A 15,866-nucleotide genomic window follows, 5' to 3' on the forward strand; every position below is an offset into this window, starting at 1 on the left:
CCCTACGATCTGTAAACACAGTGTGAGTTTTGGCTCTGACTACCTCTGCCCTGCAGAGTCTTTGCTTCCTGCCACCTCTGAAGGTGCTCGCGTTGATCTCCTTCTCCTCATCTGGGATGGTCGCGACCTTGCCAAGTTCAGCCTTAGATAATGCGGATTCTTTGGGCCGAGCCATGGCAAGTTCTGTTGCCTTAAGCCGTCACGCTTGGTTGCAAGAGAGCGTCTTCCCTGAAAATATCCGGGAGCATCTGGTTGACTTACCCTTTGATGGGGTTTTGCCCTTTGATGCTCACGGCGAGTCGGCGGTTCACTGGCTCCTGGCAGGCTTTCTTCCTCCCACTTAGGTCCTTTTAGGCCTGTCTTTTGTGGTACTTTTTAATTTCGCATCCTTTAGATGCGCTCTGTGTTTAACATGAGCAATGAGCCTTAGTCTTCTTTTTCTGTGGTCAAGGGTGCTTACCCTTTTATTGGCATCCCTTGGATTCGTTTTGCTTTCAGCGGCCTGTTGGCCTTCTGTGGTTCTGTTCCACAGGTTGCTGTGTCCTCTGACTGTGGTATTCAGCCAGTGGCTCAGCTCTATAACGTCATTACGGCTCGGAACTCGGTTCACAGGTTCGGTTCGTTACTGCGTTCTTTTGGCCTGGCTTATTGTTCTAAGAGGTGTTCCCCGTTGTTTGGGGTATGCATACTCCATGTGGGGTACTTGTACGCTTTTATATAGCTTTGCTTATCTCACCTGGGCCTGGAGATCCTGTGAGCTCCATGCGTCGCTTGGTGGTCCATTGTACGATGTTCTATGTTTTTCCCTGGTGCCATCTGCTTATGCCATGGTCATCCATCTCCTTTCGGGGTTTCATTGTCTCCTCTTCAAAAACGACTCCTACCTGCCCTTATTGTTATAGGTATGTTCCGGTATATACATGTTCATGCTCCTGGCTAGTTGTGCATCTACACAATTGTATGTTTATACATTTATGTCTACATGCCGGTTACCTTGGTATCCTCTTCCTACGTCGCCTCTTGTCGAGGCTGCGAGGTCTGGGCTAAAATCTCCATGTGTGAGGGAGCCTTTCTGAGTTGTTGCAAGTTGCCCATAGGTTCCTCCTTGCTTCCGCTTAAGGGAGTGATTTCCCAAATTGGCATAAGTTCCCTTTTTGGTTTTTGACGCTGTACGTGTCTTTCTGGAGTGTTGGTCTTGGATTCAGAGACTCTTCCCACCATTCGTTAACTTGGTGTTTTTGGCCTCTTCCTTTGGATATGCCTTGTTTTCCAAATTCTCACCCACTCTTGTTAAAGCTACGCCTGTGGGACAGTTCTTCTGATGGCAGTGGTCATTGATTACTGTCTGCAAATCTATATTGTGGGTTGTTTTTCATGCTGCCCGGTTGGGCACCCCTCTGTACCTGTGTAAGCCACTTTAAATCTCTATGGCTGTTTGCCGGCTGCATATTCTACCTGATTCAGTGGGTTGGGGATTGATGCTATTGCCATTCATTACCCTTTTTGGGGTTGGGTGTGCACTTGGCGTGCTTCTTGTCCTGCTGGCTATTCCCAACGCATTGCTCAGGTTCTGGCTCTTGACACCGGCTCCTTCGGCTTCCTTCTACAGGCTAGTCTGTTAGGCGCTGGTTGCATCTCTTCAAGTTCATTTCAAGCTTGGTCATTGCACTCATCGTGCTCCATTTAGCAGAGAGTGATCCTTCTCCCTCTCTCTTTCCTTGCTCTGGTATAGGGCTCATGCCGTTCTGCCTGTCATTTTTTATACGGGTATGGTGTGGCGCCATTCTGACATGTTTTTCGGATATCTTCTATCCTGTTACTTCTGCTCTTCGAGCTGCTGGGGTTGCTGTCGGGCTGTTCTGCCACAGCTTTCCCCCTTTATTCGTCACTCTGTTGCCGGATCAGATGCTTGAGCTTTCTGTTGTTCTGTCGCAGACCCGCCTCCCTTTTGTGGTATGGCTGTGGTATCTATTCTAAGTTAAGGAAAGGAATCGGCGGCTAGATGTCTCTATCAGATGTACGAGTTACTTACCTTCTGTAACAATGTATCTGGTAGAGACGTTGTCTAGCCGCAGATTCCTTAACACACACCCACTTCCCCGTTCTGCGAGGTCCAGTGGCGTTCTCCAATGGCCTCTTCAGTTGCCATTTGTTTTTCTCTCACAGGTGCTCACATTGTTGCACCCCTTTGATAATTTCCATATGCGGCTAGCTCCCTCCAAGGCGCTTATTACCTGTAAAATGGTGCCCCGTTCATTCCTCTTCATCAGGAGATTCCTCTTTTTCTTCTTTTCTTCTCCTGCTGCCTTCCCTCCCACCTTCTCTAGTGACTCGGGGCTCTTGTCTCCTCTATTGTCGTCGTCTTTGGGGATCTGTTGAGCTCTGTTTAAGACCTCCTTTACTATAGGGGAAGTGCCATTCTTTTCATACCTTCCTGCAGTGGTGGACGGTTGTTCTTTCTGTGCTACGTTCTTGCTGGGCGGCACAGTTCTACATGGTAATAACAGTCTATTTCTGTCTGTTAAGATATTCTTCCCTTGAGGCACTTGGGGAAGGGTCTTTGCTTCGCCTTGCAGGGTTCTTTCCCACAGCTTTTTCACTTACACGTAGGCAGTGTCTTATTCTGTCTTTTACCATGGTGTCTTGCACCATCCCCACTTTTTATGTCACAGATTTTTCATCCTTCGCACACTGTTCCCATACTTTAACAGATTTTTGTTGGTGGCTCTGCGTTGTGCCTCGGAAAAGTTTCTCCATAGAAAACGGACGTCAGTGCGCCGGGTGGGACTTATATGACCTCGCTGACATCACTTACGTGGAAGACGTCATGGCGAGGTCGTGTGGCGCCGTTCCCCGGCGGGCAGAGGTGCTGCTGCAAAACTTTTTCGGATCCAGACTCACGACAGGGGATAATTCTAAGTTAAGGAATCTGCGGCTAGACAACGTCTCTACCAGATACATCGTTACCGGAGGTAAGTAACTCGTACATTAATTCTAATTATGTTGTGGCAAAGAGCCTGGGCCTGGGCCTGCTTGTGGATTGACTGTCTGATTTGAGGGTGAGAGGGGCTGAGGAGCCCCCAGGAGGTTGTCTGAGTCAGCCCGTGGTTGAATGACTGCATCTGCAACTAAAGTGGTGGGAGGAGATAGCACCTGGGAGTGAATAGGGCTGTGCCTGCCTGCCACAATGCTGGCTCCACCTCCTGCTGGGCGACTGTCACCTCTGCCCCTCACACTGAAAGGAAGGAAGAAGCCAGGATGCCCAAGTGCTCCAGCAACACCCAGAACTGGTTTAGACCGGGCTCAGGGCCCACTTGCACAAAGACTTCAAAGACTTTTAGGGGTATAAGAGAAGGACCCCTGACAACAGAAAATTAGATTCTACAATCAAGAGGAACCTCTGCCAGAAGAAGGACCGCTGAAGGAACTAAGGAAGACTGCCTTGCTGTGTGCTTTAAGGGCTGACCTGTTCTGCTGTTCAACTGAAGGAGAGAAGCGGGGGGACTTTGCTGTGTGCTGTGACCCTGTCTGCTTGAACTACAAAGACTTTGCTGTGTCTCTGCAAGAATCTCCAAGGGCCTGAGAAGAGCTGGCCTCCTGTTCCTGGAACCCAGGGTTAAAAGGTTCCTAGACGCTGTAAGAAACGTCCATCTGCGCTTTCCTACAAACTGCCTCCTGTGGAGAGGGATCGGCGTGCTCATCGGCACGTGATTATTAGTGGCTGGTAGATCGTGAGCTTTTCCATCGTGACATATTCCCCTGAGAGAGCGTGTGGCTTCATGAGCAGCCTGCTTGCAAGTGGCGCTCCGAGTCAGCCGTGCTGCGTATCACCGCCGCTGCCCGGGGAAGATATTGACCAAGAAGTTGCCGTTCCCCTCTCCAGGGCCGCGGATAAAGAAACGAAGGGGCCGCGCTCCGATTGGGCCGTTGCTGAAGGCCTGGCCCTTGGAGCCGCGCTCCGATTGGCTGATCCCCCCGCAGAAGCTGCCGCCTCAAGAAGGGCTCGTCCAGGAGCCGCGCTGGGAGTGGCTGACTCCGGAAAGAGCTGAAGCGTCACGAGGGGCTCGCCATGTGAGCTGCGCTGGGATTGGTCCAACGCTCGCGTCTCATCCTGAGAGGTGCCGCCGCCGGAGAAGTCGTCCATCAAGCACCGAAGCGCTGCGTGACTGCCCGCCTGCACAGAGAAGCCGCCCCCAGGTATCTGACTCGGAGCTACGTCCCGAGTCTTGGTGAGTCCTTGCCTGGGGGGGAGATTGACTGTGTAAACACCGGAAGGGGGCAGATACAGTGAAACCCATGCGGAGTGCTTTAGGGGCAATTCTGAGAAACACCACGAGGCAGTGGGTAGCGCGAAGGCCGTAGTTGTGTCTCTGATCACGTTTCAGCATCCTGAGAGCCTCGCTGAACACGGGGGGCACGGAGATTGCCTGCGCAGATTGTGTGCTCGCTTATTAAGATTAAAACCTAGACTGAGACTGAGAGTAAAGTGTGAAACCTTCCTAGAAGTAATACAATCATCAAGAAAAAGTGAAGACATCGTGCTACTATCTTGTAACTGACGTTAACCTTGCTAAACTAGATAAAGATATATTTTTATATATACTTACCTGTGTGGTCTCCGTTTGTGGTGTACTTTGGGGTCATTGTGTGTGTTAAGTGCAAATATTATTCACATTGCCTTGGGGATAAGCCTGTCTGCTCGTGCCAAGCTACCTAGGGGGTGAGCAGGGGTTATCTACAGTATGTGTCCCTTTACACTGACTAGAAGCAAGGGTCCCTACTTGGTCAAAGGTACTTACCTCTGCCAACTAGAGACCCCCAGTTCTAACACTACGCTTTTCTCACATTGTGGTACAGTGGAATTTTGCAGTATTGGTGCGAATGACAGGTATGTTTTAGCTGATGGCAGCGTTATTTACAAACATTCCTCCATTTACTCCTTTTTCACACCACTAACTGTACACTAGTTATCTTTGAAAATGTATCAAGCTCTGCTTTTACATCACTCTTGTTACTTCACACAGTACTCTATGTAGACAAGTATAATGTATAGATTCTCACTCCAAGGCTGAGTTCAAATCATCAAACATATCACCATCCGCAGGAGCTGCATCGTCCACTTGTGACATGCTGTTAGTTGTGCATTCACATATTGCCACCCTACCATGAGATACTGGGGCATGGAAGGTTAGCTTAGCTTGGCATGTTTAAAAAGTGGCACCCTACTTCCTAAAGCTCCACTGAGTAAGAGTTCCTGTCTGTGCTGTTATGTGGGTATTATTCTGGTGAACCCTGGTTAAATGGAACCATTATATATCACAGCTGATTAACTATATGGTGAGATTTTAAAAATCGTAAGCATTTGCATTAATTATTGCTGAAAACGTAGGGCTCCAGGCGCCTTTTTTCATCATGAAAATATTGAAGCTGAGGAATACATCAGATAGTGAGCACTGCTCTTTATGTGTTAGTTATTAAAGTTTATGTAAATTTTTCAGATGTTGCCCACTGTCTAGCTGAATGTTAATTTCTGTTTTTGCAGAAGCTGACTAAAGAATGGAATTTAATCGCACAGCAGAAGAAGTAAGAGCCTCTCTGAGCCCCAAGATAACGTGGTATCTGCTCTCCTCCTTTTCCCTTACACAAACACTGCAGATGATCCTTCAACTCCAACAGTCCACTGTTCTGTGGCTCAGTCCCTTGAGCAGCTGTTGCATGTGTTACCTTGAGAATTGTTGCACGTCTTTTCTGAGAAGCCCAATGTGAAACAGGTCCCGTCTTCTTGCATGTCCTCCAGAGCCCAAGCAACATTCTTTGAAGTTTCACCTTACCTGACTGATGGAGGGGTTTAAGGTTTGTCTTGTAGCTTAGTCAGAGCTGGGTCATGGATGTATCAGTTCAGCGTTGAAGCTTGTGACTCCTATTGGGCAACGTGTGATTTCATGACAGGCATTCGGTTGACCTATTCTGTTTTCTTTGGTCTCAAATGGTAGTGTGTGTACATCTGTAATGTATGGAAGAGAATCTGAAAAGAAGGCATAAGACTTCAATGGGCAAATGGTAGAGGTATACCCAGAGACCCCAAAGCAGTGCCCTTTTTTCCTCTCCTTTAAAGCAGTTCTTCAGTTTGTGAACATACCACTCACTCTAGATACCCCATTTGTAATGGTATTTAATTGCAGCGTTTTTCTCTTTGATTCCTGTAGAAAACCTAAGGCAACTCCTAAATCCCCAGATGACATAGAGGAAGAGCAGGTCAGGCTGTTGACTCAGGAGGTCATTAGATTCATTGGTAAGTGGTAAAATCACTTCAAAGCCGATGCATTCAGAAAACTGCTGACATCACCACTCTGTCTTATAGTCCACATTAACAAACAGCAGTAAGCCAATTTAAGTGTAATATCCCAATGCAAAAAAATTACTGAGTAATATGTAATCTGAAAGAGACACATTAGTGATACATTCCTTACCTTAGAATATCACCCGGCTTCAAACTGGATCCGGAAAGTTTTGCTAGCAGTACCCCTGCGCCTCAGTAGGTGGTGTTGTGCGGCTCTGCATCCGTTGCTGGTGTCGTATGCGCCGAGATGACGTCACGGAGACTACTTAGGCGCCACTCATGGTCACTAATGTCAGTTCCTTCTTTTTCCTCGCCAGTAAGCGCAGATCCGGTTAGAGCACGTACCTCAGTCATTTTTTTACTATCTTTTTGAGACTTTTGTCTCGTGTTGGTTTTCTCTGGTGCGAGTAGGGATGCCAGGTTTCAAGTCCTGCGGGGCATTCCGTCGCAATATGTCGGTGGTGGACCCTCATGACGTCTGTCTCTACTGCCTGGAGCGCGACCATGACTCCGGTCCTGTCTGGACTGTAGGGCTATGGCCCGAAGGCCTTGAGGCAGCGGCGCCGGAAGTTGCTTGAAGTTTGGCACTCGTCCCCACACCATTAGAGGTCCAGGGGTCGTTCCCATGACCGCTCGCGGAGCAGTCATCACTGCTCCTCGGGATCCAAGTCTTCACCCTCCGATTCGGGTAAGAGACGACACAAAAAGAAGTCTAAGAAGCGTTTTCGCTCTCTGACTTCCCCCGGTCGGTCCTCGGATGCGGAGGAGGGTGACAGGGGCTCCTCTCCTTCGGAGCCTGGAATTCCTGCGGCCTTCCCGCCTTACCCGGGTCCGTCGGCGACTCCCGCACAAATGCAAGAATTCCTTGCTGCCTTGGACCGCCTGTTTAGGCCTCGGGCTCCTGCTGGTGCGCCTTTGGGCCCCCGCGGTACCTTGTCAGGATCTTGCTGGTCCGTCTACTCCTCTGGCGGATCCAGGCCCGGCGCCGCCTGCGGCTCCATCCCCAGCGCAGCAGGAACGGCGCCAAGAGGTCCCATGCTGCCGGCCCCGGCGCCGCCCTCGGCTCCGCTGGCGGCACCACAGTGGATAGCGCTGGTTCCACCTCTGCCCCAGTTCCCGGGCGGTGTTGTCCCCGGCTGGAATACGAATTGGGACACTGCGCCGGCTTGGCACCGGCTGGCGCAGTTTCCAGCGCCGTTCTCGTGCCATTTCTTCCCTCCCCATTCCCTGCCCCGCTGCCCAGGCCTGTGCCAACTGCGCCGGCGGTGGAGGACAATTGGGAGGGGTCGGAGGACCCTCTTGCTCGTCAGTGTGAGTCTGAGCAGGACTCTGTGGACGATTTGGAGGAGGCTGCGGCCTTGACGTCTCCTCTGATCCGGGCTTTGCCTCCCCCTGCCCACTATGGAGGAAGGTGCCTCGTATACGTTGGTGCTCTGTCGGGCAGCGAGGTTCTTAACCTCGATCTCCCCAAGGTGACCCTTAGGGCAAATCTCTGTACTGAGGTGCTCCAGTCCTGAGAGTCTAGTCATTCAAGCTTTGACGTCCCAGAGTGCTTTTCCTACGGCTCTGCGGATAAGGACTCTAAGAAGTTGGAACAGTTTGGCAAGTGGTTGTTCTCTTCGGCCAGCTTAAGGCTATGGTCGGTAAACACTGCATGCCTTTTGTTCTTCTATTCCCACGCAGTGTGGTATACCGTTGCTGAGGTGATGCCTCAGTGCCCGCAGGAGGTCCAGACTGTCCTGTCTCAGTCTGTGACTGAGGATAAGGATGCGGCTACGTTCGCCATTTGTTGTGGCTTGGACTCCTCGGACTCCCTTGTTAGGGCAATTTCCACGACCGTATTGCTCTGTCGCCATGCCTGGTTGCGGTCCACCGGGTTCTCCCTGGACGTCCAGGGCTTGCTCATGGACATGCCCTTTGACGGCACTCGCCTGTTTGGTGACAAGGCCGACACTGCACTGGGGCTTTTTAAGGACTCTCGGGCTACAGCCAAGTCCTTGGGCCTTTCCACCACAGGCCCGGCCACGTCTACTTTTCATTCCTATCGTGGCCCTGGCAGAGGCGCCCCTGCCCATTTGTTCAGCCAAAAGTCTGTGCAGAAACAAACTCAGCGTGCCCATGGAGGCCGCCGGGATGGCTCCGGGGGCCGGGTTAAGGGTCAGTCCACCTCCGTCCCTGCAACGTCAACCTCGAAACCTTCCTAGTCTGAGCTTTATGATTCGTCATCATCTTCTCCATTGGCGTTCTGTCACTTCCAACAAGTGGGTGCTGCAACTCATCAGGAGGGGTTACTCCATCCCCTTCGAGTCTACACCCCACGCCCACCGGCCATGTCACCTCGATTCCACCGCATGTCGGGGGATCACTTAGCCCTTCTCCAGCAGGAAGTTATGGCCCTCTTGGCCAAGGGGGCCATCAAGAGCGTTCCTGGGCTGGAAGTAGGATGTGGTTGTTATTCCCACTAGTTTCTGGTTGCCCAAGAAGGACTAAGGGGGCTTGCGCCCCATCTTGGACCTCCGGGACATCAATCACTTCCTCCTGAAGGAGAAGTTCAAAATGTTGACTCTGGCTCAGGGCTTGGCTGCCCTCGACCCTGGAGACTGGATGGTAGCGTTGGACTTGAAGGACGGATATTTTCGCATCCCCGTCCTGCCGGCCCACCGGCGTTACCTGCGGTTCACGGTAGGCCAGGAGCAGTTTCAATTTGCTGTGCTCCCCTTCGGCCTTACCAGTGCCCCTCGGGTGCTCATGAAAGGGATGGCGGTGGTCGCAGCTTATCTGCGCAGGTCAGGGGTGTCAGTCTTCCCCTACTTTGATGACTGATTGTTGAAGGTGGGCACACCCCAGGCTGTCGTCACCCACCTTCAGACTACGGCCGACCTCCTGCAATTGCTTTGGTTCTCCATCAATGTGCCAAAGTCACACCTGAATCCCTCTCAGAAGCTCCCCTTCATTGGAGCGGTTCTGGATTCGACGCACTTAAGGGTTTATCCTCCCGAGCAGCGTGTCCGGGATATTCAGGCTATGATTCCAATCGTTCAGCCTCTATCCCGGGTTTCGGTCAGGATGACCCTCCGGCTCCTGGGCCTGATAGCCTCCTGCATCCTGCTAGTGCAACATGCCAAATGGCATATGCGAACTCTGCATTGGGACCTAAAGTTCCAGTGGGCACAGCATCACGGCAACCTGTCCTATCATGTCCAGATCTCAGGGGGGGGGATGTAGGAAGGTGGATATCTGACTATGGTTGCCCCCAACTTTTTGCCTGTTGTTTTGCTGGTTTTTCGAATTAGTTGACCTGGGGCCCTGCTATTCAGGACCCCAGGCCCACTGCTCTCTCTGTAAAATGGATTCCATGTACTCTAGGTACATATCTAATTGGATACTGAGTCACCTTATCAGTCCCTGTACAGTGTACCTTAGGTACCCAGGGCATAGGTGCACTCAGGGCCTACCAGGGGCTGCAGCATGTATTATGCCACCCCTGGCTGGCCATCCAAATCTGGCACAACTGGCTGATCAATCAGCTGGGGCAAGGTGGTGTATTCACCCTTTGCTTGAGATATAGTATACCTATATCTAAACCTAAAATGGACACATATCCTCCTATCAGTCACTCCTATGGCAGGCCTTATCAATCCTGAAGGCAGAGTGCTTGGAATTATGTGAGATGGTGCTCTAGCATGAGCTGAGCCTGTCTACAGCTTGCGGAACCAAGTCCTTTAGCTGTTTCTATGATAACGCTATAAAATATACTCTTAAGTGCATTATAATCCTCGCGGTTATTTGCTAACTTTGGTATTGCATTATCAAAACATGTCGAGTAAGGTGTCATACGAATTGGAATACTACCCCCTCGCCAATTCTGGCAACGGGGGTAGCATTCCACCCTTCTAGAAGGACACAACATGTATGTAACTGTGAACCCCGGTTAAAGTTAACCCGAGCCTCAGCATCACAAAATGGATGCTGCCACCACAGACACAAGTCTGACCTCCTGCTGCTGCTAGACGACGAACTGCGAAATCTTCACTGCTGGTCTGGTTGCTCCAGACTGGCCCTTGCTCCCTTCCAAAAGAGGAGCACCCCGGACCCTCCTGGTCCCCTCCAGACGCCGTTTCCACTCACCGCGTGGGTTGCCTTTGCCAAGGCCTGTTGACTCCGAATCCGAAGACGACACCGCCGACAGCGATAGCCTGCGTGGGACAGCTCGTGCCTCCATCCTGGTCGTCGAAGACACCACCTGGTCCACGTGGCTGCAGAGACAAGCGTCCACCTTCACCTGATCGCGACAACGACACCTGGTTCCACTCCTGGTTCCACTCCAGTCACTGGCTAGTGACTTTGAACATTGTCCCCTCTGCTTTCAGGTTCTTCTCTTCACTGATCCACCCTTGGATCACACCGGACATCTTCCTCCTGACCGCCTGCAGCATCTTTTCCTCCAGGCTCCATTGACTTCAACGCCGGAACCCGACACGACTTGGCACCTATGCACCCGCAGCCTGTGGGTGAGGTAACAAGAGCATCTCGGTGCTCAAGGGTAGCTTGACTCTCCTAGTGTCCAGTTCCACAGTCGTTTTTGTCCTATCTAGTCAGGGACGTCCGTACTCACCTTTTTCTTAAAACTGTACTGTCCATAGACGTTTGTACGCATCTCGCGTGTGAGTTCACACTCTGCACACGCGTTCCGTGGGCCTCCTAGTACTTACCTCAAGTTAGTATAGAGTGGTCCCAGCAATCCTACAGCCTCTTGACAGCTCCATTCCTTTGATTGACTTTCACGTTCCACTTACTTAGTATATGGTTTGTCGTGCCCCTAGGGCACCATTGTAAATCGTGCAACTTAAACGTATTTTTCCTAAGAGTTTGTCATGTGCTTAGCCCTCTGACCTCATAAAGAGTTCAGAGGTGTATGTTAGTTAATAAATACTTGTTTATTTTCATAACAACCTGTGTGGTGTCCTTTCACTTCGTATTCAAGGGGTTATATGTGGTAAAACAGCTGGCTTCACATGCCAATAGAGTTTAGCCTAAGACTGCTTTGTCCATGCTACCATTAGGATAGCTGGTCTATAAGGTTGACTTACAACCAATCACCATAAGGGTTGTTTGGACTGATACAAGGTGATCACTAGAACTAGTGAGCATCATATATCAGGCCAACTTCTCACATTGGTGGCAGCGGTGGGATTTGAGCTTGCTGTTGTTTTTACCAAATATAATCTTGAGATATCATTTGAAAGATCACATAAGGTACAATAGGTACATATAACAAGCTTAGAAATACTCTGAGTTCTACTGAACCAGCTGTTGTAGTAGAAAGTGAGTAGCACACCCTGACTACAACTCTTAGCATGGGATCAGTAGGTAAACCCATAGTGTAGGTAAGTGCACCACTTCCACCTCACTAGAAAAGCATGTCTATCACAGGAGAGAACATAGTGGCTCCCCTTGTGACAGTTGACCCTCCACAGGTCATGTCAAGATATGCAGCCCTTAGCTTCCAGGAGATGAGACAGTTGTGTACCTCCAGGAAACTAAAACAGGGTTCTAACCCTACAATTCCTTTTCTGATATGTCTCCTAGAGACATTTGATGCCAGAAGGGCTTCTAATTCAGGCCCATCTGACCCTACAGAGGGAAACATACCCCCACTAGAGGAGGACTCCAATTTCCCTAAAACTGATGAAGTGGAGGGAGATGGAGACTCATCTGATGGTGAGGTAAACCATGGTCAGGGAGGAGTCAGCAGACTTACCAGGGCCAACTTAAGCATACATGAGAATGGAACAGGAGGACCCCCAGGCCCATCCTCAGGCAGGCTTAACCTTGGGAACAGACGAGTTAGGTCTCACTCCAGAGGCTCTAACAGATCTGTTCACACCCATGTCTCTCAGGCATCTTCTCAGAGAGGGATGACATCCCCTCAGAGAAGAGAGCATGAAGCTAAGATGAGGGAAGTCAATCTGAGGATTCAGAGGGAAGAACTTGCCCTTGTCAAAGAAAGACTTGCCTTTGCCAGAGAGCAGAGATTGAGTGGGGCAGACCCCACTGGTGGCAGCATTATCCCTAGAGATAAAGACAGGAGTTTTGATACTAGACACATTAGTAAAATAGTGCCCCCCTTTAAACAAGGGGATGACATCCACAAATGGATGACTGCTTTGGAGAGGGCCTGCACTGTCCAGTGCATCCCCCAGAGTCAGTGGGCAGCTATATTGTGGCTCTCCTTTGAAGGTAAAGGTAGAGATAAGCTCCTCACTACTAGAGCTTGGAGTACCGGGTTTTTATGGACCCGGCGGTGCCAGGAAATACACCTGAAAACTCCTGAGTCCTTCCTGTTTCAGACTACAGAAACACAGAGTCTTCTAGGTGAAGTCAAAGATCGTATTTATTGGCTGCAGCCAGTAACAGATATCCTAGAAGTACAACAGCACAACGCGCATGTATGTTCTCAGGAGACTGCTCTCTTTTACGGAGCCATCCTTCTTCTTTTATACCAGAAAATGTGCTTTAGGCAAACATTCCTTATTTTACAGTTGACCATCCAAATATTTTTACTACAAAGGAAAAGCAAAGTCATGATGACAAGCCCGCATTTCTGTTCGTCCAGCTCATAATTGATTACCCGGCGAGGTCCAGTATTTCCATCAGATATCGACGGACCCCCAATAAAATCGGGCACCTCCTCCTCGTAAAGCAAGTCATAAGGCAAGAAACAGGGACAGGTGTGTGTGAGATTAGGCATGGTTTGTGTGCGATGAAAGGTTTATGATATGTTGTGCCTTGATACGAATCTAGCTCGGCCGCTGGGAGAGGACCTGGCCGAACAGGTTTGGCTTCGGGCAGAGGAGTCAGCTTGCCCAGGTCACAGAGGAGTCAGCTAAGGTGTACGTGTCCTTCGGACCAGGTTTCGGCTTCAGTCTTTTGACTAGGTGAGGGCAATCACAAAATGGATACCGTTCACAAAATGGAACCCGAGGGTTCATGACGGAAATGCTGATTTAACGGTGAATTCGTCGCTCAAATGTGACGAAAATGCCTATACAAAGTATACTTGTCATTTCCGGTCTGTTGATACCAAAATCGTCATGATGTGACGATGTTCGAAAAAACGGGTCCAGAATTTTCAGTACCACAAGCTGAGGATGCTAACAATTACCAAGTCCTGAAGAATACACTGATTGGTGGGTTTGGCTTAACAACTGAGCAGTACAGGTTGGTGTTCAGGGACACCCAGAAAACTCAGTCTCAGGATTGGACTGACTTTGTTGATTGTGCCACTAAGGCTCTAGAAGGCTGGCTACTGGGAAGTAAGGTTACTGATTACACAAGATTGTATAATCTAATTATGAGAGAGCAAGTCTTAAATAATTGTCAGAACCAGTTATTACACCAGCACCTGGTAGACTCTGATCTGACCTCTCCACAAGAATTGGGTAAGAGGGCAGACAAGTAGGTCAGAACCAGGATTAGGCCTAAGAACCAGGGTGGTGACCAAAAGAAAGAATCAACCAAGCCTCAAGAGAAGGGTGGGAATAAATCTTCAGATCAAACCACATCAGGGCCCTAAAAATCCTCTGAAAAGGGTGGGTCCCAGAATCCTTCCAGTACCCAAAAGAAACCTTATTGCCATACCTGCAAACAGGTAGGCCATTTGAAAACTGACAGCAGTTGCCCAAGGTCCAACAACAATAAGGAGAACATACCCCCAAGTAACACTTCCAAGCCTCCTGTTACTACTAGTAGTAATCCCTCAGGTGTTGGGAGTGCCCCCAAGAATTTGGGTGGACTTACTTTGGGAGTTCCTGGGGACTCTGGCCTAACCAGGTCCCCTGACTTAGATACTCTTGTCTGTGAGACTGGCATGGGGTTTGCCAACTTCACGGTTTGTCCCAACACTTTGGACAAGTACAGACAGGAGCCCCTCATCAATGGTTTTAAAGTTGAGGCCTTTAGAGACACAGGGGCTAGCATCACCATGGTGACTGAGAGCCTAGTCCCCTCAAGGCAACTTATACCTGGAGCCACATACCAGGTGACCAACATTGATGGAGTGCAGAGAGATCATCCCATAGCAGTGGTCAATCTCAGATGGGCAGGTGTCACTGGTCCCAAGAGAGTGGCAGTGTCATCAAACTTGCCTGTAGATTGCCTACTGGGGAATGATTTGGAGATCTCAGCCTGGGCTGAGGTAGAGCAAGAAATCCATTCAAAAATGGTAAACCCCCATGGTAAGGTTAGTGGGGCAGTGATAGCCACAGCCCCAGTCCAAGATGTCCTCCCTGAACAGGTCAGGAGGGCTGTGCCAGTCACAGCCCAATCTAAGACCAATTACTTCCCTGAACAGGTGGGCAAGGCTGTGATGGTCACAGCCCATACCCAAACTGAGTCCCTTCCTGAAAAGGTTGGTGGAGTTGTGATGGCCACAGCTCAAACTCAGACAGATAATAGTGTTGTGAAGCCTGAAACTATGGATCACTCCACTCAGACAGAGAGCATTGATGAGGAAGAGAAATCTCCCTCCCACCAGACTTTAGGAAAGGATCAGCCTCCTCATGGAACTGATCTGACCCCCTGTGAAGAAACTGCCCCAGAGGTAGTCAGGCCTAGCCTGGCAGAACCCCTGATGTCAGTGGACCCTTCCAAGGTGGGACCCAGGCTGGAGCAGGTAACCTGCCCCTCTCTACCCTGCCCCAGTCAGCCCAGGGCTGTAGAGGTCAGGGAGGCCAGTGGTGGACCCCAAAGGGCCCCCTGTACAAAAGAACTCCCCAATCAGCAGATAAAAGGCACTGAAGCTAGTAGTCCTAGCCAAGTGACAATAAAACAAACTCCTGAGGGATCCCCCTTAAACTTAGTTAGGGACCTCCCACAGATGGACACTGTTGGGCACAGCCAAACCTGGGACCTAAGGGCCCCAAACCTGACCTGTCCCTCCAGTAAGCCAAACAGAGGGACTCAGCCTCCAGCTTTAGGTAGCCAGAGGTTGACCATGAGAGCTCACAGCAACTCAGTCCTGGAAAGAAAGGCACATATGGTGGATAGTGATTGGAGGAAGTTGAGCCCAACATTAGTGGAGTCTCACTTCAGTACTCCATCCCAGCACCAGCCTTTTTACTCTGCCAAAACACACCACAGGTAGAGATTCCCTATGGTGGAGACCCTCAGATACCCTTAGGGTGAGGGATTGCTTAGTGGACCATGAGATAGGGGGTAACCATGCCAGTGCATATACCACCTCATATGGCCACTCAGGCAATATAGGCTTACCTGGTCAAGGATAGCCTTATCTCCTTTCGTTTGGGGGGGGGGGGTTATGTAGGAAGGTGGATATCTGACTATGGTTGCCCCCAACTTTTTGCCTGGTGTTTTGCTGGTTTTTCGACTTAGTTGACCTGGGGCCCTGCTATTCAGGACCCCAGGCCCACTGCTCTCTCTGTAAAATGGATTCCATGTACTCTAGGTACATATCTAATTGGATACTGAGTCACCTTATCAGTCCCTGTACAGTGTACCTTAGGTA

The 15,866-nt window shown here is 50.1% G+C and overlaps 1 protein-coding gene across 3 annotated transcripts in view; it reads left to right on the top strand.

The window, feature by feature from the left end:
* Positions 1 to 15,866, top strand: part of LOC147706848 (exportin-5-like) — a 1,626,836-nt gene that overhangs the window by 1,224,348 nt on the left and 386,622 nt on the right. For all 3 annotated transcript variants that reach the window (XM_086926008.1, XM_086926006.1, XM_086926007.1), the window contains 2 exons: positions 5,543 to 5,583; positions 6,207 to 6,292. In XM_086926008.1, coding sequence (XP_086782134.1) covers positions 5,543 to 5,583; positions 6,207 to 6,292 — 127 coding nt within the window. The remainder of the gene's footprint in view (positions 1 to 5,542; positions 5,584 to 6,206; positions 6,293 to 15,866) is intronic.

Source organism: Lissotriton vulgaris, chromosome 6, assembly GCF_964263255.1.
Source record: "Lissotriton vulgaris chromosome 6, aLisVul1.2, whole genome shotgun sequence".
In the NCBI taxonomy this organism is placed as follows: domain Eukaryota; kingdom Metazoa; phylum Chordata; class Amphibia; order Caudata; family Salamandridae; genus Lissotriton; species Lissotriton vulgaris.